Source organism: Lynx canadensis, chromosome B2 (genome assembly GCF_007474595.2).
Source record: "Lynx canadensis isolate LIC74 chromosome B2, mLynCan4.pri.v2, whole genome shotgun sequence".
Classification (NCBI taxonomy): domain Eukaryota; kingdom Metazoa; phylum Chordata; class Mammalia; order Carnivora; family Felidae; genus Lynx; species Lynx canadensis.
The window spans coordinates 107,155,232-107,181,008 of record NC_044307.1 but is presented as its reverse complement, the minus strand read 5'-3'; the positions used below and the strand labels follow the sequence as shown (position 1 = coordinate 107,181,008).

Genomic DNA, 25,777 nt, shown 5'->3' with positions numbered 1-25,777 from the left:
GCTACTTTCTGCAAACACATTGGGACTATTAGAAATTGTACCTACTGTGAGACTAGTTATGAAAGGCAACATTAATTTACTCCTCCAGAATACTATCAAATGGTGACCTACCCTGAATGAGATGTGATCTTAGTGGAACATGCTGTACAGTAAGAAAATGAGAAAATGGTCAAAAGCAAGAAGTTGACACTTTGGTTTCCCTTCTTGCTGCTCCACAGCTGTTAATGGTCCCAATGAGTGGTTGGCAGTCCTTCTCCTCAGTCAGGTACTGAAATAAAGCTTGTGAACTTTGATATTCTTCACTGTGCTACTGTTTTTCACTTTATAACATTAAATTATTAAAGTTTCTAACATTTTACAGGGGTTCTTGAAACTTGGGAAGAGCTTAAGTTCATACACCAGCAAGCATTGAGGTACATCCCCAAATGACCAGAAGGGTAAGGGGCTCCTTAAAGGTATTGCCAAAAAAATAAAGAAAAGGACTGTTTGTCATTACAGAAAGGGGTCACTTAAGCCAGGCAAATTGATGGAGACCAGCGAGCCATATATAGCTGCCTGTAAGAGGATAGGAGACCTTTGAGAGTCTTGGAAGTCACTAATAATCATGAAATTAGCCAACTGCCCTAGCTCAAAGAAGTTTAGCAGGCTAGAAGTCACCACAGCTAAGTCTAAATAAAGGACACGGATGATATCTGTGTCTTATTCTCCTGGGGCGACAATGTATGTGGGGGTGTGTACAAGGACTAGAGGAACAACTATGGCTCTTTTAATGCAAAGTCAGGATCCTAGAACACAGGCGTGAGCCTACATACCAACAGAATGCCACAACACAGCAATGTATTGACTGTAACTGCTTGTAATGAATTCTTCTGCTGTGAATAATTGGGAAGGGGGTACTGGCGGCTGATGGAGAAAACAGTCATGAAAATAGATGACAGAGGAGAAGTAAATTCCTTTACAATGAAGATTTGGTGGAGATGAAGGAAAGCGAGACCCTCAGATCTGGCCTCTTGCAATTACAGGGACTCTTTACTAGTCACTCTCCTCCTCTTGCCTATGAGCTTAGAAGGAATGGGAGAAGGGAGAGTTGGGCATCCTTCACATCTGGGAGTACAGTGCCTAACAGAACGAGGCCTTCCAAAAGCATTTGCTGAATAAATGAATGGAATAATAGATGAATGAATATGTGAGGGAAGAAATACGTGACTGAGGAAGATACATGAAATTACATTTAGATAAGAGACATATGAGCAAGATGTACTCAGTTCAGAGACTTCTAGAAGGTTCTGTATGAAATAAACATGGGCACAATAAAACTCAGTAGGCTGGGAAGCAGTTGCATCCTTGGCTTGTGCATATGGGGCTGACTCCTTTCGTTAAGAGACACTCCGAGTATAGGAACACACTTTCCTGTTAGGTATTTAAATTACTCAACATATCCAATGCCAAAACAACAGAAACCGAGAGTTGAGATTTATTAAGTTTCCATATAGTAAATAACTTACAATTTTTAACAGTGCAGAGACTTCCACATTTATGTCACTTACATAAGATCTGCCCACACGTTTCTCTGTTAGAAAGAAGTTACCAAGTTCCTTAACTTTATTTTTAGAAGTTGAGTTCTTTGTTTGCTTCTGAATGATCTAACTTAGTTTCTTTTAGCCTGACAAAAGTTTAAAATCAATAGCTTGCTTAAAGCTGTGCTATAATGGCCCTGAGTTTAACACAGCCCAGCTGGAAATTTCGACCTCAGTGAATGACATTCACTAAGCCAAAAGTTGAAATGTGCTTGTAGGTACAGAACCAGATGCTTTGAATTTGGTGAGACCCCAGTAGTCCATTGAGTTTGTCTGTGGCATGCTCTTCCTGCTGAAAGATGGGTGAGTGAGAGCTCCATGATCTTGACAGCATGGCTTTCCCCTCTTCTCAGCTAGAAGATGACATACTGGTGGCCATTTCACTGGCTATGTAGCCCCCAAAGCTTTGTGCTCTCTGGGGGCATTTTGCAGCCCTTTTTCATCTTGGATTATTTTTATTTTTCCTCTCCCCACCCTGATTTTATTTTCAACTTTAAAATAGGACAAATGTTCTGACCCTGTCAAAAATGGAAGCAAGATTCCTTTTAATGAGCTCATCCGAGGACAATTCTTGTCTGTGTGGTAGTTTATAGTAAGGCTAATCTCTGCTTATAGATTTCATACTATGGCTTCCACTGAAATATCCTTAAAAGGGACGTGTTGCTCTCTGCTCATTCCAGATAACTGATGGAGATTTGGGATTCTGATTATAAAATAATGATCCAGCTCTCCCTCTGGGAATGCATCTTAAGAATCCCTACTATTGTAATGATAGGTCTTCTAAAGCACCTATGGCCACTGCCCAAGAATGGATTCCTTGCTGGAAATTATCTTGGACAGAAATGCCATCCCTTCATGGTTTTGGACAAACCACATTTCTCTGTCCTTAACTTCTCCAGCTGGCGTATGCCTTGGTCAGCAGGCCAAATAGGAATGTGATCTTCTCAGCTGCTTTGGCTCTGCTTTGCTTTCCATATGCGTATTCAGTTGGTTGCAGTTCACAGATGCACTGTGTGTGTGTTGTGGAAGAAAAACATTCATGAAAAAAGGTAATCAAACTTAGTTTACAACATACTGATCTTAATTGGTGTCCTTGTGCTTCTGAGCCTTTTCTTGAGCAAAGGATAGTAACTTGGAATCGGAATTTGCAGGCATGGCTTAAAATGAATCTGGATCTTCTCTGTAACATCTAAATTTGTAGTGACAGTTTTATCTTAGTAAAGTGAATGGGAATGTTTTTCTTCCCTTTTGTGTATCAATTATGATTATGGGAGAAGGAAAAAGCTGGGTGAAGAGAGGAAATGGGAGAAGAGAGAGGAAACATACATATCAACAAGAGGAAAAGAAAGGGTGGGAAATAATTTTGTGTTGAGATTTCATTGTTAAAATCAAAGCTCTAGAGCAAAGTACTCACTCATTTCTAGGGATAAGCATGGACCTAGGGAGTTGTTCTTTCAATTCTTCCTTCGGCAGCCCTCCCTTCCCCCTTTGTGACCTCTCATAGTTAGGGTGCAGTTATGCCAGAAAGTAGAAAGGTGGTGCTGGGTCCCATTGGACAGATTCTGGATGCTCACTGTTGCCCTTGGCTTGACTTTCTCAGGCAAAAGACCCCCCCACTCTACACGCTGGGACAGGGGGACTTGGGCTAGTGCATTTCAGAATGAGTCGTGCGCCAGTGTAATGATTCTATCAGTGAGTCCCCTTACTCACATTGGCCACCGCAGTGGTGAGGAAACATCTGAAATGTCTCTTGTTTTTGATCCTTCTATGAATCATACCAGTGCCTACTGTGACATCCAGTGACAAAAGAAGAACACAACTGCGGCAATATGGCTAATGAATTTCAGGGTCTTCGTGATGGAATTTATCCAAATTAAGGGTTACATGTGTAAAATCCAACTTGCTAAGGAGGAGAATCAATATTTATTAAGTCAATATAATGCCAATGATGGCAGATCATATGTATTCAATGCTTCTATAAGCCTGATCCTGTGCTAGAAATTTTCCATACATCACCTCATTTAGTCCACAGGAATCCCGTCAGGTGGTTGCTCTTATTACCCTGACATATAAACTGAAGAAAAACAACACAGAAAAGTTATGGAAACTTACCAGGATGATGCAGTGACTCTTACATCTGGACTGAACTGAGAAACAGAAAAAGTCTAGACCCTAATTGTTTAAAATTATATTTTAATTTAGTGGACTTAAGTAGTAATTCCTAAATATGATTCTTACAGATGGGCATTTTCTTAGACATGACTAATTAGTTCAAGGTAAAAGAAAGTAATATGCTACTTTATAGAATGAAGTGTGAAATGGTAAAACAAAATGGTCAGACACATAAATTTTGATCATCTTTTCTTTTATCTGCAAGTCATTTCCTTTATGTTTCTCCTCCTATAAGTCACTGAAGGGGCACAGTCACTCCAACTTGCAGTCAGAACCCACCATTTGCAAACACCACATTTAAATTTGGTGAGTTACATGATCTTCTTTCTGGTCTTCCAAAATCTCAGAAATGGAAGCCAGTGAAACCAGATACTCAAAAAATGCACAGACAGAGAATTCTGATCTAAAGTAACCACACTGCAAATCTAATCCTGCGAAGGAAAAAAAAAAAAAGAAAAGGTTTGCTTCATTTTTCCGCCTCACAAATCTCATGTAGCAGACTGCAGTAGGGTCTGCAAGATGGCTAACTGCTGAGTCTTTGATTTAATGAAAACTTAGGGAAAGCAATTCAACTCACTGCAGGGACTGCTTTGTTCTTCCATTATGATTCTTTTTAATGAGAAAGATGATTGTAAGGATAAACTCTCTATTCCTCTGAATTCTTACACTAATTACATACAAAGCACTATTTTGGCAGAAGGGGACTTATCTCCTTCAGGCAATACAGTTATCATCTTGTAACCACCCTTCAGTCTCCCACATGAACACTGGAGCTTCGTGCCAGGAATGAATGTTGCTCTATGCCAGCTCTCAGCATGGATAGGTGACTGCTTAAAGATTTCCAGAATTAACAGTCAACGTGGACTCCAGATAAGACAGAGAGACCATCCCTCCCTCCAAGCTTATGGGCTGTTTGGAATGAAAGAATCAGAAGCGCATCCCTTAAGCGAAGTATTTGGCATGGGGAATGAGGGAGGGTTTGATGTATAGAGTGTATGTGTGCATGCGTGTACATTTATAAGATGATCGATTAAGAGGAGAAGCAGTGTTGCACATTCATGTCATTTTCCTTTCATCTAAAAGTCATTTAAGCGATACTGAAAGTTCTGTGCAAGGTCTCACTCTATTTGAGATTCATCCACTTGAGCACAAACAGGACATGCTCTGTTGGGTACTCTTAACTTTGATTAAGACTGTGGAAGGGGCGCCTGGGTGGCGCAGTCGGTTAAGCGTCCGACTTCAGCCAGGTCACGATCTCGCAGTCCGTGAGTTCGAGCCCCGCGTCAGGGTCTGGGCTGATGGCTCAGAGCCTGGAGCCTGTTTCCCATTCTGTGTCTCCCTCTCTCTCTGCCCCTCCCCCATTCATGCTCTGTCTCTCTCTGTCCCAAAAATAAAAAAAAAAAAAAAAAAAAAAAAAAAAAAAACAACTGTGGAAGACTTGATTTGGTGCAGATTCACCCTGTCAGTGCTGCATATGTATGCAGTGTGTGTATTTTTGCGTTGTTTAGTGGGTTATGAGCTTGATAAATAACAGTTTATGTCACATGAGCAAGGTCCTTGGAGCAGGGTTTGTTTTTTTTCCCCCCTTTTGGAAACGATACTCATTCTTATAGTCTAAAAGCATGCCATATGAAGTGAGAAGTTTTAATGCTGACTTCCTAATATCCACAAGTGATTGAAGGAATAGCTACTATAGTTTCCCTATTGGAAACTCTGGGCCTAGCGAGACATTATTTTATCATGGTAACCATGGAGGGATAGTGAAGAGTCAATTAATTCTTTTTCATTCATTTTGTTTGGCCTTCGGTCAGGTGTATTAAAGTATAATTTACCTGTGGTAAAATCCATTTAAGTGTACAGCTTGAAGAGTTTTAACAAATGTATATAGTCCTGTAATCTCTACAACAATCAACATCTACAGAACATTTCCATTACCCGGAAATTTCCCTTGTGCCCCTTTGCAGTCAGTCTCCCCTCCCACTCTGAGGCTTTGGCAACCACATATCTATTTCCTCACTTTATAGTTTTGCCTTTTCCAGAACATCACATTATTACCCAGTATTTAATTACACAGTACCAGAGTTTTCATGTCTGCCTTCCTGAACTTATCATAATGCTTTTAAGGTTAATCCATATCATTGCATGTGTCGGTAGCTTATTCCTTGTCATGGCCGAGTGGTACTCCATTGTATGAATTTACCACAATTTGTTTATCCTTTCACAAGCTGGTGAGCATTTGGGTTGTTTACAGTTTTTGGCCATTATGAACAAAGCTGCAATGGACATTTGTATATAGTTCTCTGTGTGCACATCATGTTCTTATTTCTCTTGGGACAGTGTGATTGACGGGTCATATTTAAGTGTATATTTAACTTCATAAGAAACTGCCAAGCCATTTTGCAAAGTGGTGGTATCATTATGCATTCCCAGCAGTCTATGAGAGTTTCAGTTGCTCTTGCTAGAACCAGATTCTAGCTTTCTGTTGTTATTTTCTCTAATAATTTCCCAGCATGGTTTGTGTATATTCCCTTCTTCTTCCCTCCCTCCCCTGTTCCCACCTTTTCTTCTCTCTTCCCCAACAACATAATCATAATTCCCATCTACCAAAGATTCATCTGAGCACCTCAGTTCCTAAAGTACAACCTTTCTATACTATGGGGACTAGAACACTCCAATCATACTTAAGTAAAAATAAATGCAACCTGATAAGGAATAGGAATGGAGGTCTGCCAGGTAATTTCCCACACGGGAGAATTTTTAAGAGGCTCCAATGAATATTACCTCACCAGTCGTAGGTAAGTGACGGTATATTTGCCCCCACAACTTCCAAGGGAGTTATAATTCAGTATTTACACTTACCAAGTGTTTTCTTATACTGCCAACCCACTCCTTCTCCTCACTGACCCAAAGTCCAACCCAAAGTCCTTCTCAGTGATATAGTAAAGGTTATCCAGAGAATTGGAAACTGAGCTATGTGCGAGCATAACTTGAGCTTTTGCTCTGAGGAAAATCCTGGATCCTGCTTTAACTTTTTTCACTGCTCTGGCCCACGTTGTTGACCTCCTATGGTGTGGGTCAAAGAACATTCCAATAAGGCAAGGGGCAAAGATTCACAGAGCACAGCAGTATTAACAGAATTAGGGAAATGAGATCCACAGGGTGCTCTAAGATCTGATAGACTGTGAAATGCCAGATACTTATTTCCAAGACATCATTGTGGCTCTGTGAGAAGTCTATATTATTTTGTATGAAGTCCTACGTTTCCTCTAATTACAGAGATATTTTTAATCTTGCAACATTGGTAATTAAGAATTTAGCCTATGTAATTGTATGTAAGAAGTGCAGTGTTTCCGAAAAGAACAAATATGAAGCCTGTCTGGTGTGGGAAGAGGTAACAATTACTTACTGATTAATTTTCCCCAGCCACCACCAAAAGGAGAAATGCTTTTTTTGGCACAAATTCCGAGAAGCATCTTCATTTAAAATGCTGAGGGCTATGGGACTGGACCATTGGGCCATGAATTGCATCTAGCTGTTATGTGTAGACAAAGCTGTCATTTTTATGTATTTCTTTCATCTCTCTTGCATTACTTGAGTGCCCTGGGTAGGAAAAGGAGATGGTGGGTAGGACGGGCAGGGAGAGAGCAAGTGCTTGAAAGACCTGAACAGAGTTCATTTTTCAGCCTCCCCACTTAAAAGTGAAATTTGAACTAGGATTTCTATCTTCTGGAATTTAATGTTCAAAATGGGTATATTTTTCATAAAAAGCATGGCATGTGTTTACTTTTCAGTATTCTTTCTTTAGAAAAAGTCAAAGGGATTACACATGGTGATGTTTTGATGAGTGCTCTGTTAGTACTATTAAAGACCTGTCTCTTTTTCACACTAACATAAAAAAAATATATCAATGATTCAATAGATACTTTAATGTCTATGTTTCAAGAATTTTCTGAAAAGCAAAATACATGCAAAACCCATCATATTGCTTTTAGCTGGAAGCTTGTCTTTTATTCAAAATTGGAAGAGCTTATAAAAATACCTTTCAATGAAAAAGCAGAATTTATAAAATGAGTCACCAGGAATATATCTAATGATGATCTATGGTGGCCACATTTCTTTTCTTTCCAAGGTCTGTATATGAAATGAAGCAGATACTTCTCTTTCTATTTGTGCTTTCATTACTGATACCCATTTTTTTTTCATCACCATGCCTTAGGGAGGAAAACATGGATTGAAAGTGTTTTCTCCCCCCTTAAGCGTCCTGCCTTGGCCCCACAATTCTTTCCTACCCCATCACAGAGTAAACTGTGAATGAAAAAATAAAGAGGAATTAGAGAGATAGGAACTGAAGAAAATTGGCAGAAGAAGAAAAGAAGGAAATTATTGACTGTTTAAAAACCGTTGTTCACATTCACTCAGAAGTTAAAAATTGCCAAAAGAGAAACCATAGGTATCTATTATTTAAGAGCTGCTGAAAGTACTTCTGGGAAGCAGCAGGATTCTTAAGATAATTGGTAAGGGAACTTTATGGGTAGAAAGTCTAATAACATATTTTTTTTTCCTTGATATCCTATCTTCACCTTTGTTTTTAAAAGCCTGTCACATTTCTCGCTTCTACAACATAAATGTGAGAATGGCTGGGCTTTAGTTAGACCCCATCCTGTTCTTCTTTCTTCTTGTTCATACTCTTTGCTTTTTGTGTCTCTCTGCTTCCTGATTTCAGCTAGCATTGCATGGAATTTTAAGAAAAAAAGTAGACATGAGGAAGAGTCTTCTTTTGAGAATTTCCCAGGCAGTCTATGGCCATACCACCCTGAACGTGCCCGATCTCGTTTGATCTCGGAAGCTAAGCAGGGTCGGGCCTGGTTAGTACTTGGATGGGAGAATTTCCCAGGAAAATCCATCAGTTTCTGGGAGGTTCACTATACTTTGCTAGTTATATTACTGTGAGATAATAGAAAATATATATTGGTCTCTGCCCTCAGTTCCTGGCACAGAGCTCCAAAAACCCTTGTGATTTCCTAATAAGAGTACTTAGGAGCATCTTTTGTTCTAATATTTGGTCTTTGACCTTGGTTCCTGACACAGAGTTCCCAAATCCCTTGGGATTTCCAGGGTGATAGCCATTACTTTTGTTCTAATGAGGTTACTCTTGCTAGGCTCCAGGATAGGGACTGGTTACCACAAAGTCCAAGCCATGATTAGAAGTTTGGATTTTTCAGCCCCATCTCTCCATTCTCCAGAGAGTGAGAGGGGCTGGAAATGGAGTTAATGATCAATCATGCCTACATAATGAACTCCATAAAAATGTCTAACGTAGAGGATTCAGAGAGCTTCAGGGTTGATGAATAAATACATGGTGATATGGAAAGAGTGGCCTATGCAGACAGGCATGAGTTGTACTTTGTGCAACTCATCTATTTCATCTGGATGTTCATGTATATCATTCATCATATTCTTTTATAATATACTGATAAACAGTAATGAACTGTTTTTCTGAGTCCTGTGAGCCACTCTACTAAATTAATCAAACTCAAGAAGGAAGCTGTAGGAACCTCTGATTTACAGTCCATTAGTCAGAAGCAGAGGCTACAACCCAGACTTGCAATTAGCATCTGAAGTGAGAGGGGCAGTCATGTGAGGCCGAGCTCTTAACTTATGGGATTTGACACTATCTCCAGGTAGACAGTGTCAGAACCTGGGCTGACTGTAGGACACCCAGCTGATGTCACAGAATTGCTTGGTATGAAAAACACCAGGCATTCAGTGACAAAAGTGTGTTAAGTGTGGTGATAGTGTAAGGGTAAAGGGAAGACACAGGAAGAGAACTGAGTTTTTCTTTACAATTCATGATGCCCAACTAGGTACACACAGCATGAGTTTGGATTTCAGGCATCACTTCAATGAGGACATTTCAATTGCTTGAATAACTTCTCTAAAGTGGTTACTCTTAACCACTTTATTTATTTTAGCTCATTTTTATTATATATAAATATAAATAAATATATATAATATTTATTTATAGCTAAATTCTCAAACTTGCTGCTGCATCAATGCAACTACTTGTTTGAAGTACATTTTTTTCCTATAAAGTGGTATTACTGAAGCTCTTTGCTATAAACAGCAAAAACTTTATGAATTTTGGAAACATCTCTAATAACAACCTAGCACCAGTCAAGGAAAGGGTCAGACATAAAACTTGTTCAACAAGACAAAGTTTTTAAGGACGGAGTCACACTTTTTTGGGAACCAATTTAATAATCAGGGACAAGTTCAAAACTCCAGCCTGAACCAGAGTTATATTGGAATTTCTACTGGAACCTTTTGCTTCAGAGTCTTTGGTCACTGGTTCAGTGAGCATCTGATAAAGAGAACTCAGTTTAACTTTGAAGTCAAATTTTCACAAGGCTTTTGCCCTAATACCAACCTGAAGGCTCTTGAAGGGCTTCTTGCATTTATCACATTGTAATCACATGAGACGATCATAACTTTTTAGAAGTTGTATGGTTAAAATGATAAGGAAATATTTGTTTAAAAATACATTCCCGATGGGGTGCGTGGGTAGCTCAGTCGGCTGAATGTCTGACTTCAGCTCAGGTCATGATCTCACGGTTCATGAGTTCCAGCCCTGGGCTTGCTGCTGTCAGCCTATCAGCACAGAGCCCACTTCAGATCCTCTCTCTGCTTCTCGCTCTGCCCCTCCCAAGCTTATGTTGTGTCTCAAAAAATAAATAAATAAATAATTATACACACACACACACACACACACATATATACACACTACATATACATATATATATACATATACATATATATATATAATATACACATATATGTATACACACACATATATACATTCCCGAGACTAACTTCTTGCAGTTTTGTGGCCTAAGGTGTGTCAAATTAAATGGTGGCCCAGTCAGGTTAGGTGACATCTGTGCCGGGAGAATTGGAAAGACAGTAATTTTGCTCAGTCCTAATCTGCACCCTTCTGGGAAGAGCGGTCAGAGAGCACCAGGAAAGGAAAAGAAATTGTGGTTGTGAGAGCAGCTCCCTTGCACACACCAGACTTTCCATCCTTTCCCCCTCTTCGCTCTGTTGTTCATTCCTTCTCAAATCTTGAGGTGCACAAGGAAAGAGATTATTATGTCTCTAGAACATAGAATGTAATCAGCCTATACAAAATTAATGTAATTACTATGTTGGTTTCCAGATGTTAGCTTAATGCCAGCCTATTAAAACTTCTAACGATGAAGATTAAAACAAACATCGTGAGTAAACACCCAAATAAAGTCATGTCAGTGAATCTAGTGATAATCTGAGGCAATGGCAGAAATCTCTAAATAGGGTATCTGAGACATTGCTTCTGGACATCACTGACTGGGATAAACAAAATTCCCTCAGGCTCTCTTCAGTCTTCTCTCCAAAAAGCCTCCGAATTCCTTGTCCTAGTCCTTGGCCTCCTGCCAGTTGTGTCTCTCCCCACCCCACCTCCACTCCCTACCACCATCTACCCTCCCCACCCAAAGCTGAGACCACATTTTCTTGACTTCGCTGTTGTGCCTCACTAGACCTTGCACCAGCGCTATTTTCTTATTTAGGGTTTTGAATTTCAAGCAAAAAGCCTCCATTTGTTCAAAAGTATCTTTTCTTCCTCCGGCCTCCCCTAGACCCCACATGGGGTTGAGGGAGTCCAGGGAGGCACATGACCTGGCCTAGCATGAGCCTTACAGCTCCTAGTTCTACAGCCAGGAGCAGGTTCTGGACACAGAGGCACCGTTTCCTAATTTACAAAATTTTGGATAATAATACCTATTTCTTTGGATTGAAGAAATAAAGGAGATAATAAAGGAGATACATAGTGTTTGGCACATTATGGAGTCTTGATAGAAGGTACTGTTATAAACTTTAGGTCTTTTGCTACATTTAGTTTTCTACGCTTTCCTGTTTGTACCTATGACAGTGAAATTTTCTCTCTGTTTCTTAGATTGGCTTGATTTACTTTTTTCCTCACCACTTCCCTATGATTTTTGTGGGTTTTCTTGTTTGCATTTGTAGTGTTCAAACTGTTAGCTTCCATATATCACCCTGAGGAAATATAAGTCAGACTCAATGTCTATAGCTTCTGTAGCCTGAGGTTTTAGTTGAAATGTTATTTTTTTAAAAAAAATTTTAATGTTTATTTATTCTTGAGAGAGAGAGAGACAAGGACAGAGTGTGAATGGGGGAGGGGGAGAGTGAGACAGGGAGACACAGAATCTGAAGCAGGCTCCAGGCTCCGAGCTGTCAGCACAGAGCCTGACGTGGGGTTCAAACTCACGAACTGTGAGATCACGACCTGAGCCAAAGTCAGATGCTTATTCTTAGATTAATGTCTACTGATATTAAATTAAAAAACAAACACCAATAATGCAATTTTTTGATAAGTTTCAAATGAATTCCAATACTTTAAACAACTCCAAAGTTAAACTGGAATTCAGTCCCAACTGAATAAAATCTAGAATTGGCCACATAGTTATAATTAAGCAATATTATTCTGGATGGCCATTTAAATAAGGAAGTGTAAAAATGAAATACTCTTACAGTTCTTATAAAAGTTTCAAAAAAGTATGACTATTAGAATTGATGAATATAGCTATTCCTATATTCTTATTTATTATTAAGGTATAAAATTATCTTCAAACATGTTAATGGTTATTTTTCAATGCATATTTCACATTCAACAGCTTCTAGGGGTGAATCGTTCGCTATCTCCATGCCAAAGGAATAAAAAATAGTGTTTACACCAGATTCAATGGTATAATCATAAGGATCTGAATTACTCTCCCCAGAGATACACCCCCCCAAAGATTTCAACTGCAATTGCCAAATAAGTTTTTCTTGCATTGATTCTTGGAGGACTTGTTTTCTTGCTTTAGCTATTTGAAGTTTAGACAGAACATCTCATTTGACCAATTGTGGTAGTTTTCTTTCCTTTCTTTTCTCTTTTATTATTACTAGAGTTGTTTGTGTTTACTATTTTTATCTTTCTTGTGACACTTTCCCAAAGAACATACATTTGTCTGTAATTCCCTTGGATTTCTGAGGACTAGCATACTGAGCACAGCTGCATCAGGCCTTTCCACGGTCCAGGGGTATAAGGGATTTTAACAGAAATTCAAATAGTGAGCAATTGTACATTTTGCCTATACATGCATTTCCTATTTCCTGCTGAATTCACATAATTTATGCTTCTTTGTGATTTATTTATTCATTTTGTTTGCTTTATTACTGCAAAATAGAAAAGCAAGAGTTGAGGTTTTGAATTGTCTTATGATGCTGTAAGTGACAAAAAGTTAATTTAGTCATGGCTCATCATTCTTCTAGATGTCTATAAAAAAGGAACCCAGCTATATTCCCAGCTACATACGGGTTTTTGCATGCTTACCTTGTCTGACGGCTAGTGTGGTGGTATAGACCAAGAAGAGAAGGATGTAATTGAGGAAACTCTGGAAGACTGGTGTATTGGCATGGAAATCTTCTGACAGGTACTTGCTGGTCAAGCCAATTCCACAAATAAGAAGGGATAACACCTGGCCCAGAGCCACAGAGATTAACATCTCCCTGGAAAAAATAAAGGAAACAGTGAAGATCAGCAGGAAGTCCATTGAAACAATAACAGTTAAAATTTATTGAGTACTTGTGCCATTCACTAGGCTAGGTGCAATAAATAGTATTTGTTTTCACCCATCACAGCAACCCTATGAGCAGGGTGCAATTATTAGTGAGGTTTTAAAGAGGAAAAAAAACAACAGCAAAGTTTACAGGAGTTAAGGAATTTGTTCACTGTCATGTAACGAGGAAGTGGCAAAGCTGGGATTTGGGACCAAATCTCTCCAAGTGATCCTGGCTTCTAGCCACAGGACTCTGGAGTCTTGGAGGAAATTAACATCGTCGGTGATGCCCACCATAGCACTCACTAAGTCTTCAGAAATCCGACAGAACACTTGCACGCTGACAAAGAGGCACCATACTGTAACCTTATCTTCAGGTTCTCATACCAATAATGAGAGACTCTTTTGTTTATAGATTGAAATCTGGGATCCAGAAACACTTAGGGGAAGGGGCTGTACGAACCCCAGAAAATCCAGGAGGACCATCTCCTCTCCATTCCCAGATTTTGGATCTTACTTTGCTCTAGTAAAGACTGATAAGCATTAGTCTTCACTCTCCTCTACACAAGATACTATTGCTTGCATGTTAAAAAAGTTATTCATGAAGCAAATTTAGTTACTGAGGTGATATAATAAAACATTTCAAATTCTGTAAATATTTTCTGTGGCTTTTAAATAGGCATTGAACAGCACTGTAGTAAGGACTAGGGGCAAGAGTCAAGGGGTTCACTATGCATAGAAATAAAGTGCCCATATGGGCTTTATGATCACATAAATCTACAGGATCTGACACAGGAAGAGCCCCTGGAAATATAAAGGAGGCTTCTGCCTTCCCCAAAAGTCTCATCTGACTTTCCTGGTTTATTTATAGAAACAGCAATGTAAAATAAGCAAAGAATATTATCTCTAAACATAAAAAAATTAGTCAGAGGATATGTGATGTTACATATTTCCTCCCCCGTGGCAGATGTGAATCTTTCTGGAAGGGGCACAGAGTCCTGGACAGATACTTTAGTGGTGTCTTGCTTAAAACAAGAAAAAAGAATGGGGTGCCGGAATGGTTCAGTCGGTTAAGAATCCAACTCTTGGGACGCCTGGGTGGCTCAGTCAGTTAAGCGTCGGACTTAAGCTCAGGTCACGATCTCGCGGTCCGTAAGTTCGAGCCCCACATCGGGCTCTGGGCTGATGGCTCGGAGCCTGGAGCCTGCTTCCGATTCTGTGTCTCCCTCTCTCTCTGCCCCTCCCCCGTTCATGCTCTGTCTCTCTCTGTCTCAAAAATAAATAAACGTTAAAAAAAAAAAAAAGAATCCAACTCTTGATTTCAGCTCAGGTCATGATCTAAGGGTCATGGAATTGAGCCCTGCATCAGGCTCAATGCTGAGCATGAAGCCTGCTTGAGATTGTTTCTCCCTCTGTCCCCCCTCCTTCTCTCTCTCTTTACATTAATAAAATAAAAGAGTAAATGTTTAAAAAATAAGAAAAAAAAGAAAGAAAGGAAAAAGAAAAAAGAAGAAGGCATCTATCACATTTTGGTCATTCCATTTGTTTCAATGAGGAGGAAAACTGGAGCAAGGCATGAGGGCCCATAGAAAAGGCTTTCTTGAGGATAACCTGTAACATACTGGTAGAGGCTTCTCCTTGGTTGCCCTGTTTCCAGGTATTGGGCCTGACCCCTGAACTCAATCTTTATAAAGGGATCAAAGAGATATTTTTGCACGTATATTCTACAATGGCAGTCTGCTGCTTAGAATCCTACAATGGTACCCCATAAAATGCAGTGATCTATAAGGCTTATGATACATGATCCAGAAACATGGCTGCCAACATTTCCTCTCATCCGTCTGCATTCATGCTCCTCCTCCCAAAGGGAGATGGGATCTACTTCTCCTTTTCTAGAAGCAGAGCTCCTCTTGTGACTTATTTTGACCTACAGGATGTAGGGGTAAGGATGTCATGTGACTTCCAGACTAATCCGGAAGAAGCTCCACAGCTTCCACTTTTCTCTCTCTGCAGATACAGCTTACATGTAAAGAACCTAGGTTGCTGAATATTGAGTCACCATGTGTAAAGAAAAAGAGAAACCCAGCCAGCCAATGTCACCCCAGCTGAAGCACCAGACATGTAAGTGAGGCTCCTGGATCCTCCTGCCCCATTGGAGCTATACCAGCCTGTGCCACGTGGAGCAGAGATGAGCCATCCCCAGAGACTGTTGCCCAATTGGAGAACTGTGAGAAATAATCAATGGCTATCGTTTTAGGGCATAGTATTTGTGGTGGTTCATTATGGAACATCAGGTAATTGAAAACAAGGCCCTACGTGCCTTCCCTCCACTCTTAATACCTCTGGAGCTTTACTTCCTGCTTTCATTTCCCCATGAAGCCAGAGCCCCAGTCCGACTTACACCTCAACAATAAGTCATAGTCTTCTTTGCTGGCATTCCTTTGCATGTGTTATTATTTCTAGAATGTTTTTCCTGCCTTTATCAGTCTGACTCCTATTCATCTTTTAAGATTTGGCTCATATGTTACCCCCTTTAATAAGTCTTACCTGTCCTGCCTTCCCTGGGTTGCTTCTCCTTCATTTCTATATCTTGTATTATAATTACTGATTTTACCCCCTGTTTCCCTCTGCCAGACAGTGAAGTCTATATAATGTTCTTTATTTACTGCACCTATTGCTGGACAATACCATTCAGAAGAAGTAGTGAATGAAGAATTCAAAGACGGGGCAGAGGCAGGCCTAGGCAACACTGAACAGTTTTGCCGAATTGAAAGCATGATAAAAAAGAAAGGCAGAGGTAAAGAGAAGTACCAGAATTAATTCAAAAGTTTTTAAGCCAGCCTAACAGAGAAGTGTGATACCCACTAACAAAAATCATGATAAGGAGTTGGTTTGAGTGGAAAGATAACAAAAAACTTTGGTATATTGAATCTGAGCTGCCAGATGAGCTTCCAAATGATCCAGCAGTATTTGCAACAAGAGATAAGAGTTGGATAGGGAGAACAACCAGGAGATAAATATGCAGAAGCTATACACCTAAAAGTGATGGATGGCTCCAGTACCAGAAATGGATGATATTGCCAAGGAAGAGAGAATAAGAAGTCTAGGAAAAATCCTTGGGGAATCCCCACATTGGGGTTAAAGGAAAAGAAGAGGCACATCATTGGAGTCAAAAGTGGTTAGAAGGTTAAGGGGAAGACAAGGAAAGCTCTTGCTGTCAGGGAAAGCAAGGGAACAGAGACTTTCATGGAGAAGGTAGTTGTAATACTGAATGTTGCTTAGAGGACAGAGAGAATGTGTACTGGGAGAAGATAATTTGTAGTCACTGCTAGCCTTTGAAAGACCAGTTTTCGCAGAGTGGAGAGTAGCAGAGCAATACTGGTATTATGGAAACCAAGGAAACAGAGAATTCCACAGAGGGAATAGTTAGCTGTGACTAAATGGACAGGAAGTCCTAAGATATAAAAGTGCTGACTTTGAAGAATTTTGGAGAATTCAAAGAATTCTTTGAAGAAGTCTGATCTAGTCACCACAAAACACAATAATTATGATGAGAGCTAAAATAATAATGTATAAAATGATTTACAATTTAATTTAGAGTGGATTCATGATTATCCTCTCATGAGGTCACTCTTGATTATTTGCATAATAACTTACATCCTGAAGTGGAAAAGAAATAGGGAGAGTTACAACTAATTGGTTGCTCCCAATGCTGAGTATGTCAACCAGAAAAGAGTGGGTATGGAGTATGTCTCCTTGAGAAAATAAGGTTAAAAATGGCCACAACATGGGAATTCCTACAGCTGCTTAAATTATAACCATCGTATTCAAAACTTTGGCAATATCCTGTGCCTTTCTTGAACAAAATCAAGCCACCAAAAATAACTGATTACTTATGTAAGGGAATCAAATTTTAGTTTTCTGATGTATATGTACCAGTATACTATAAAACAGCCTTCTACATGTCAGGCACTATGTACTCAAAGATGAGTAAGACATAGTCCTTGTTATTGGCGAACTACTAACCAAGACTTTGGAGCTGAGTTCCCAAATAACTTACTACAAAATGAGGCTAGTTACGGTGAAATAACAATAATAATTCATATTTAAGAAGTTATCAGCCTGTGCCAAGTCCTAGGCTTTAGCTTTATATATACTATCTTATTTAATCCTCATAATAACCTTATAAGGCAGGTACTACTTTTTGTATTTATTTCTTATAGAAATGTGCTGTCACTGGGCACATTCTGAAAGCTTATGGTGCAATGAATCCACTTGCTAGATATTAATTTACTTTTTATAGTTTTTAAAATACAGTATTGATTACAGTAGCATTTGAATTAATAACCCTTTAAATTAAAAGGAACAGAAACAGTAGACCCTTAATACAGAATAACTGTTTTCTAACAGAAAACCTGTTTTCTAACAGAAAATCTGCTTTCTAAATATTTTGTACCTATCTGTCCACTGCATATATAATTATACATTCACAGTATATATTTCTATTAATTTATACTTTATAAATATATCAACATAAATATGTAGATATTTAGAGTTTTATAGATACACACACATATACCATAAATCAAATTAATAAATGTTATCTCAAAAAGCATTGTTTATTATCTAATAAATGACAGATATTATGCTACACACAGAATAGTATGATGAATAAGCATGTGTCCAGATCTTAAGGAACTCAGTTTCAAGTAGAAATCGGGCTGGCTACATAATTGCAGGCCCTAGTAAAAAATGAAAATGGGGGTCCTTTGTTTTAAAAGCAGGGAAAAATGTGATTATAAGCACTTGCAAAGATCTCTCCCTCTCAACTTGTCTTTTTTTTTCTCATTACTTTTTGACCCCTTTCCCTCCTTTCTCTCAACCCCCAACCCCCGCAGCTCTGACAATGACCAATATGTTCTCTTTATCTATGTGCTTGTTTTTTTAATAGATAAAAAAATTCCACATATGAGAGATCATACAGTATTTGCCTTTCTCTGTCTGACTTATTTCATTTAGCATAATGCCCTTAAGATCCATCTATGTTGTCGCAAATGTCAAGAATTCATCTTTTTCATGGCTAAATAATACGGCCCACACCACAATACACACACACAACTTCTGTAACCACCCATCCATTGATGGCTCATGGTTGTTTCCATATCTTGGCTATTGTACATAACACCGCAATGAACACGAACATGAACATAAGGGTGCAGAAATCTTTTCTAATTAGTGTTTTTATTTTCTTCAGATAAATACCTGAAAGTGGAATTGCTAGATTATATGGTAGTTCTATTTTTATTTTGCGAGGGGAACTTCCCTGTTTTCCACAGTGGCTGCACCAATTTACGTTCCAACCAATAGTGCACAAAGGTTTCCTTTTCGCCACATCTTTGCCAACACTTATGTCTTGTCTTTTTAAAATAATAACCATTCTAACAGGCATGAGGTGATACCTCATTGTGGTTTTGATTTGCATTTCCTTGATAATTAATGATGCTGAATATCTTTTCATGTACCAGTTGGCCATCTTCGTGTCTTTGAAAAAATGTCTATTTTGATCCTCTGTCCAGTTTTAAATTGGATTTTTTGTATTTTTGACATTGAGTTTTATGAGTTCTTTATATATTTTGGATATTAGACCCTTATCAGATAGATGATTTGCAAATATTTTCTACCATTCTGTAGGCTGTTTTTCATTTTGTTTGTAGTTTTCTTTCCTGTGCAGAAGCTTTTTAGTATGATGTAGTCTCACTTCTTTTTGTGTTTACTGCTTCTGCTTTTGGTGTCAGATTAAAATAAACCATCACCAAAATCTGTGTCAAGGAGCTTACTTCTTATGTTTTCTTCTAGGAGTTTTATGGTTTTGGGTCTTATGTTCAAGTCCTTAATGGATTTTGAGTTAATTTTTGTGTATAAGATAGTGGTCAAGTTTCGTTCTTTTGTCCAGTCTTTCCCCATTGTATATTCTTGTCTGGTTTATTGTAAATTAGTTGACCATATATGTGTTGGTTTATTTCTGGGCTTTCTATTCTGTTCCACTGATCTATGTGTCTGTTTTTATGCCAACACCATACTGTATTAATCACTGAAGCTTTGTAATGAAGTTTGAAATCAGGACGCATGATGCCTCTAGCTTTGTTCTTTCTCAAGATTGCTTTGGTTATTGGGTTTTTTTTAATTTTTTTTTTGTGGTTCCATACAAATTTTAGAATTATTTGTTTTATTTCTTTGAAAAATGTCATTGAAATTTTGATAGAGAATGCACTGAATCTGTATATTGTCTTGGATAGTATGAACATTTTAACAATATTGACTCTTTCGATCTATGAGCAAAAAATAATCTTTCCTTTTATTTGTGTCTTCTTCAATTTTATTAATGTCTCATAGTTTTCAGTAGAGGTCTTTCATCTCCTTGGTTAAATTTATTCTAGGTATTTTATTGTTTTCGATGCAATTGTAAACGGGATTTTTTAAATTTCTCTTTGTGATAGTTTACTATTAGCACAAAGAAATGCAACAGATTTTTGTGTATTGATTTTGTAGCCTGCAACTTTACTGAATTCATTTATTAGTTGTAACAGTTTTTGATGTAGTTTTTAGTGTTTTCCATATATAATATCATGTCATCTGCAAATAGTGACAATTTTACTTCTTTTCTTGTTCAGATGCCTTTTATTTCTTTTGCTTGCCTAATTACTCTGGCCAGGACTTCCCATATTGTGTTTAATAAAAGTGGCAAGAGTAGGCATCCTCATCTTAGGGGATAAGCTTTTAGCTTTTCACTGTCGAGTAGGGCTTGCCACATATGGCTTTTATTATGTGGAGTTATGTTCCCTCTACAGCCACTTTGTTGAGAGTTTTTATCATAAAAGAGTGCTAAATTTTGTCTAATGCTTTTCCTGTAACTATTAATATGATCATATGAGTTTTCTCCGTCATTTGTTAATTTGCTGTATCGCACTGATTTGCAGGTGTTGAGCCATCCCTGCATCTCTGGAATAAATCCCACTTGATCATGGTGTGTAATCCTTTTAATGTACTGTTGAATTTGGTTTTCTAACATTTTGTTGAGGATTTCTGCATCTATGTTCATCAGAGATATTGGCCTGTAATTTTTTTTTCTTCTGACATCCTTGTATGGTTTGGTATGAGGGTAATACTGGCGTCATAAAATGAGTTTGGAAGAGTTCCCTCCTATTTTTTGGAAGAGCTTGAGCAAGGACTGGTTTAATTCTTCTTTGAATGTTTGACTGCATTTACCAGTGACGCCATCTGGTTCTGGACTTTAGTTTGTTGGGAAGTTTTTTATTACTGATTCAATGTTCTTAGTAGTAATTAGTCTGTTTAGATTTTATATTTCATCATGATTCAATCTTAGTAGGTTGTATGTTTCTAGGAATTTATCCAATTTTCTAGTTTGTCCAATTTATTGGCAGATAATTGTTCATAGCAATCTCTTATGATCCTTTGTATTTCTGTGGTATCAGCTGTAGAATCTCTTTCATGTCTAATTTTATTTAAGTTCTCTGTCCTTTTTTCTTCATAAGTATAACTAAAGGTTTGTCAATCTTGTTTATCTTCTGAAAGAACAACCTCTTAGTTTCACTGATTTTCCCCATTGCCTTTTTGGTCTTTATTTCATTTATTTCTGCTCTAATCTTTATTTCCTTTCTTTCCTTCCTTTATTTCCCTCAAGCTTTGTTTATTCTTTTTCTAGTTCTTGAGGTATAAAGTCAGGTTGTTTATTTGAAACATTTCTTTTTTGAAGGTTTTTATGAAATGTCTTTCAAAAGGTTTTTTGAGATAGGCACTTATTGCCACGAACTTCCTTCTTAGAGCAGCTTTTGCTGCATCCCACAAATTTTGGTATGTATATTTCTGTTTTCATTTGCTTCAAGGTATTTTTTTTTACTTTTTCTATGTCTTCATTGACCTGTTGGTTGTTCAGTAGCATCTTGTTTAATCACTACATATTTGTGAATTTTCCACTTTTCTTCATATAAAAACTTTCTACTATTGGGGTCAGGAAAGATGTTTGATGTGATTTCAATCTTCTTAAATTTATTAAGACTTGTTTTGTGGCCTAACATACGATCTATCCTAGAAAATGTTCTTTTCTTTTTTTTTTTCTCAGTTTATTTTGAGAAAGAGAGCATGAGAGTGAGGGAGGGGCAGAGAGAGGGAGAGAAAGAGTCCCAAGCAGGCTCCATGCTCAGCACAAAGCCTGATGTGGGATTTGATTCCACCACTGTGAGATCATGACCTGAGCCGATACTGAGAGTTGTATGCTTAACCAACTAAGCCACCCAGGTGCCCTATTCTTTTTTTAAATGTTTATTTACTTATTTTGAGAGAAAGCATGAGTTGGGGAGGGGCAGAGAGAGAAAGGGAGAGACAGAATCCCCAAGCAGGCTCTGGTGCTGTCAGCGAAGAACCCTACTCGGGACTCGATCTTATGAAACTGAGATCATGACATGAGCCGAAATCAAGAGTCAGATGCTTAACCAACTGAGCAACCCAGGCCCCTTATCCTAAAAAATATTCTAATTGTACTGGAGAATAATGTGTATTCTGTCCCTTTGGGAGGGAATATTCCAGATATATAACTGTTAAGTCCATCTGATCTAATGTGTTACTTAAGGTGAATGTTTTCTTATTGATTTTATCTCCAGATGATCTATCCATTGATATAAGTGGGGTATTAAAATCCCCTATTATCATACTGGTGTTTGTTTCTCCCTTTAGGTCTATTAGTATTTGTTTTGTATATTTAGGTGCTTCTATGTTGGGTGCATAAATATTTACAAATGCTATATCCTCTTGTTGGATTGACCACCTTATTATTATGTAATGCCCATCTTTGGGTCTTATAGTCTTTGGTTCAAACTCCATTTTGCCTGACATAAGCACATCTACTCCAGGTCTCTTGTGATTTCTATCGGCATGGAATATCTTTTTTGTCTCTTCGTTATCAGTCTGTGTGTGACCTTATATCTAAACTGAGTCCCTTATAGGCAACATAAAGATGGGTCTTATTTTTTTTTAACCAATCAGCCACCCAGTGTCTTTTGATTAAAAAATTTAGTCTATTTACACTTAAAGTAGTTATTGATAGGTGTGTACTTATTGCCATTTTGTTAATTGCTCATTGGTTGTCTTCACAGTTCTTCTCTGTTTCTTTCTTTGTCCCTGCTCTCTTCCTTTGTGGTTTGATGACTTTCTGTAGTGGTATGCTTATGGTCCTTTCTCTTTACCTTTTGTATGTTTACTATAGGTTTTTGCTTTGTTGTTATCATTAGGCTTACATAAAACTGCTTATGACAGATATTACTATTTAACAATTAAATTTTTATAGATAAGTAAATTGATGCTTAGAGGGGTTAAGCAAACAGCCCAAGATCACAGAGCTAGCATGGGGAAATGGGGAAGAGTTTGGATGGAAACCAGGTTATTTGACTCAAATTCCCAACATCTTAATTACTATGCTATACCACCCTAGGCTGCCAAAAAAAAAAAAAAAAAAAAAGAAAAAAGAAAAAAAGTGGTTTCCCTCACAAAGGCAGAGTGCACAGTGCTAGAAACCTAAGTTGCTAGGTTCCAGGAATATTCTGAGTAAGGTGAAGACGAAAAAAGCCAGCCAGAATGACTAATGAAAACTCTTCCACTAAGACCTCTATAATGTGTGCCTTTCAACAGGAGGTCAACACAGGCTTACGCTTGTTTCTTTAGCCAAACAAAGCAGCAAATCTCCAGTAATCGGTTTTGCTTTTAATTAGTGACCATGTCATTTAGCTGCTCTGGTATGATTTGATACAGAATGCAAATTATTGTTTTATCGGTCATGCTAATAAACGTGACTTGTAAAAACAGGAAGGAATGGAAGGAGCCTTTCACTATGAGTTCTTTCCCAGCCACAGAAAGCTAAATACTATGGCTAGTGTAGTCTACACATCTGTTACCAGAGTCACCAAAGCAAAATAAGTAAATAAATAAAAATATAAGGAAATCTAGATGTTGACCTAGATAATAAACTCTGTTAATTCCATCTCCACACCCTTGCCATTTTCATTTCATCAAATTCTCTTGTGTTGTCTTTAACCACCGGACAAATCCTTTTGGTGATTTGTTTCACAGAATGTTCTCCCTACCACTCTCTCTGTTTTAGGATCTTTTCAGTTTATTTATCATCGCCTTATCCCTCTGAACTATACTTTTTCCCATAGGTAACCACCACAGTAGATCTGTAGTCCCTTCACCTAACTCTTTATAATCTTAAGACCTATCTTCCCCAGAAAGTCTCTGTTTGGTTACTCCCTGCTCCCTGAAGCTGAGTTAAGTGCCCTCATCTACATGCTCCTATCTCTATTTTACTCACCATATAGTGTAACTCATAAGCTCCTGAAAAGAAGGGAATGTATTGTATTCGCTTCTATGTTCCTGGTGCCTTGAGCATTGCTGGGTGGAAAGGAAATAGATGCTCAATAAACACAGAATGAATAAACATGTTTATGAGAGAACAAATATTTGTAAAGAAAAAGGGCAAAATCCTAGAAGATTTGAAAGATCACTGCTAATCTTGTCTTGAAAAACTACTAGTTTTGAAAGACAAAGCAAACCTTGTTTTTACTGTATTCCATTTTCCAGTTAGACACTGAGATTAACAAGCTATTTCTTGTTGCCTTTCTGAACAAGCCTGGTAAGGTGCTATCTTGCAAAAATGATGCTAAATATGGTGCTGAGTGGAATTCTGCACAGGGAACTGTTGGTTATTCATGCAATATATAGAATAACACACCAGATGCATCCTAACATAGGAAACACAGGTCCTATAATTTTAGTAGCAGAAATTGAGAGGAGACTATTATACACATTTTCATCTTCTTTGTTTATGCATTTAAAAGGACATCCTATCCACTTTAAATTCAGAATGACTAGACAATGAAAAATGCATGAGTCTCAGGAAAAATAGTGCTGCTGGAAGCTGAATACCTATTATAATACAGCTTATATTCATAAAGACTGACATAACCATTACCACAAGCACTTTATTCTGTTAAAGAAATAGACTTTAGAACCCTGTGAATAAACTTATTACAAATTAGATATTCAAAATAATAAGATTTAAAATAAAACATGAATTGAATCTTGTTTTCCTCCCTCAGTTATAAGAATACATTCTTTTAAAAGGGTATGAAGATTTTCAACATAGTGTTATATAATCATATTGCTTTGTAATCCTTTGGCACGAGAGTGAAATAATTATGTTATCATTTTGAATCAGAGCACATCAACCTTTCTGTAGAGACATCTTCATCTGATAGCTATTCTCACACAAGCCATGTTAGATTTGGGTCAACATACGAATTCAGATATGCATACATAAAGAACACTTAGGTAAACTCCCCTGACTAAAAACAATTCCACTTGAACATGGGAGAAACGTGTGTTCTCCTATGTTCTGTGAAAAGATTCATGTTTTCAGAAGTTAGGACATTGGCTTCCTCAAGTTCTTTGCTGAAAGATTTTATCACATTTAAGTGTTAATTAGACATCTGTAAGATCATGAGGCAAGAAGCAAAAGCACCTACCTACAGGTTTAACATTAATTGGAGTGTCTTTCCTTCAGATTCTATATTCATGGAGTTTAATCTGTTCTCTGGTTCTGGGGTAGCAGGTTTGGGTTTGGGTTTGTTTTGGTTTTTAGAGGAAACCAAGTAAGCCACAAAAGCCCTCCTAAACAATATTTCAGTGAGTCTATGAGGCACTATGTGTAGGAGACATTGGAAACTCTACTATGAGAGGATGAGTCACAATTGTGCATGTAAATTACATATTGCATTATCTAGAGAAGTGGCACAGAAGAGTAAAAAGGCACCAGAGAGGGATTTACAAGCTCTTGGCTTTTGGGTCCCACTAATTAAGCTCCATAATCTTGGACATCTTCTACTTTGGGTTTTGGTTCCTTCATACAAAGTAAGTATATTATAATTGGTGAGTGTTTAGACACCTCTTATGCTCTGCCTTCAAATCCTCTTGGTCTTACCATCTCTAAGGTCTCTGGTCACTCACTCTAACTCCAGTGGTGGCTTCACCAACACTGCATAGACTACAACCAACAATATGTGGACACAGCCCAGTGGCCCAATGCCACATGCCCATTCTATATACCTTGTGCCTTCTACCTTGGGGATTCCACATGGATGCTGAGGACCAGACCTTGTGGGGATCTGCTTGGTGCTCACTCATCAGCAACTGGGAAATACGGGGAAATTATTGCACTTGACCAGTAGGAAACTATAGCAGACAGATAAATTCTTCCTTCTTTCTCCTTCAGGCAGACTGTCCTGAAAAGCAGTCACTTCTACATGT

General features: G+C 38.1%; 1 protein-coding gene across 1 annotated transcript in view; it reads right to left on the bottom strand.

Annotated features, from left to right (window-relative positions):
* The window catches only part of SLC35F1 (solute carrier family 35 member F1), a 407,965-nt gene that overhangs the window by 144,078 nt on the left and 238,110 nt on the right, over positions 1 to 25,777 (bottom strand). The window contains exon 2 of the mRNA XM_030316237.1: positions 13,177 to 13,352. Coding sequence (XP_030172097.1) covers positions 13,177 to 13,352 — 176 coding nt within the window. The remainder of the gene's footprint in view (positions 1 to 13,176; positions 13,353 to 25,777) is intronic.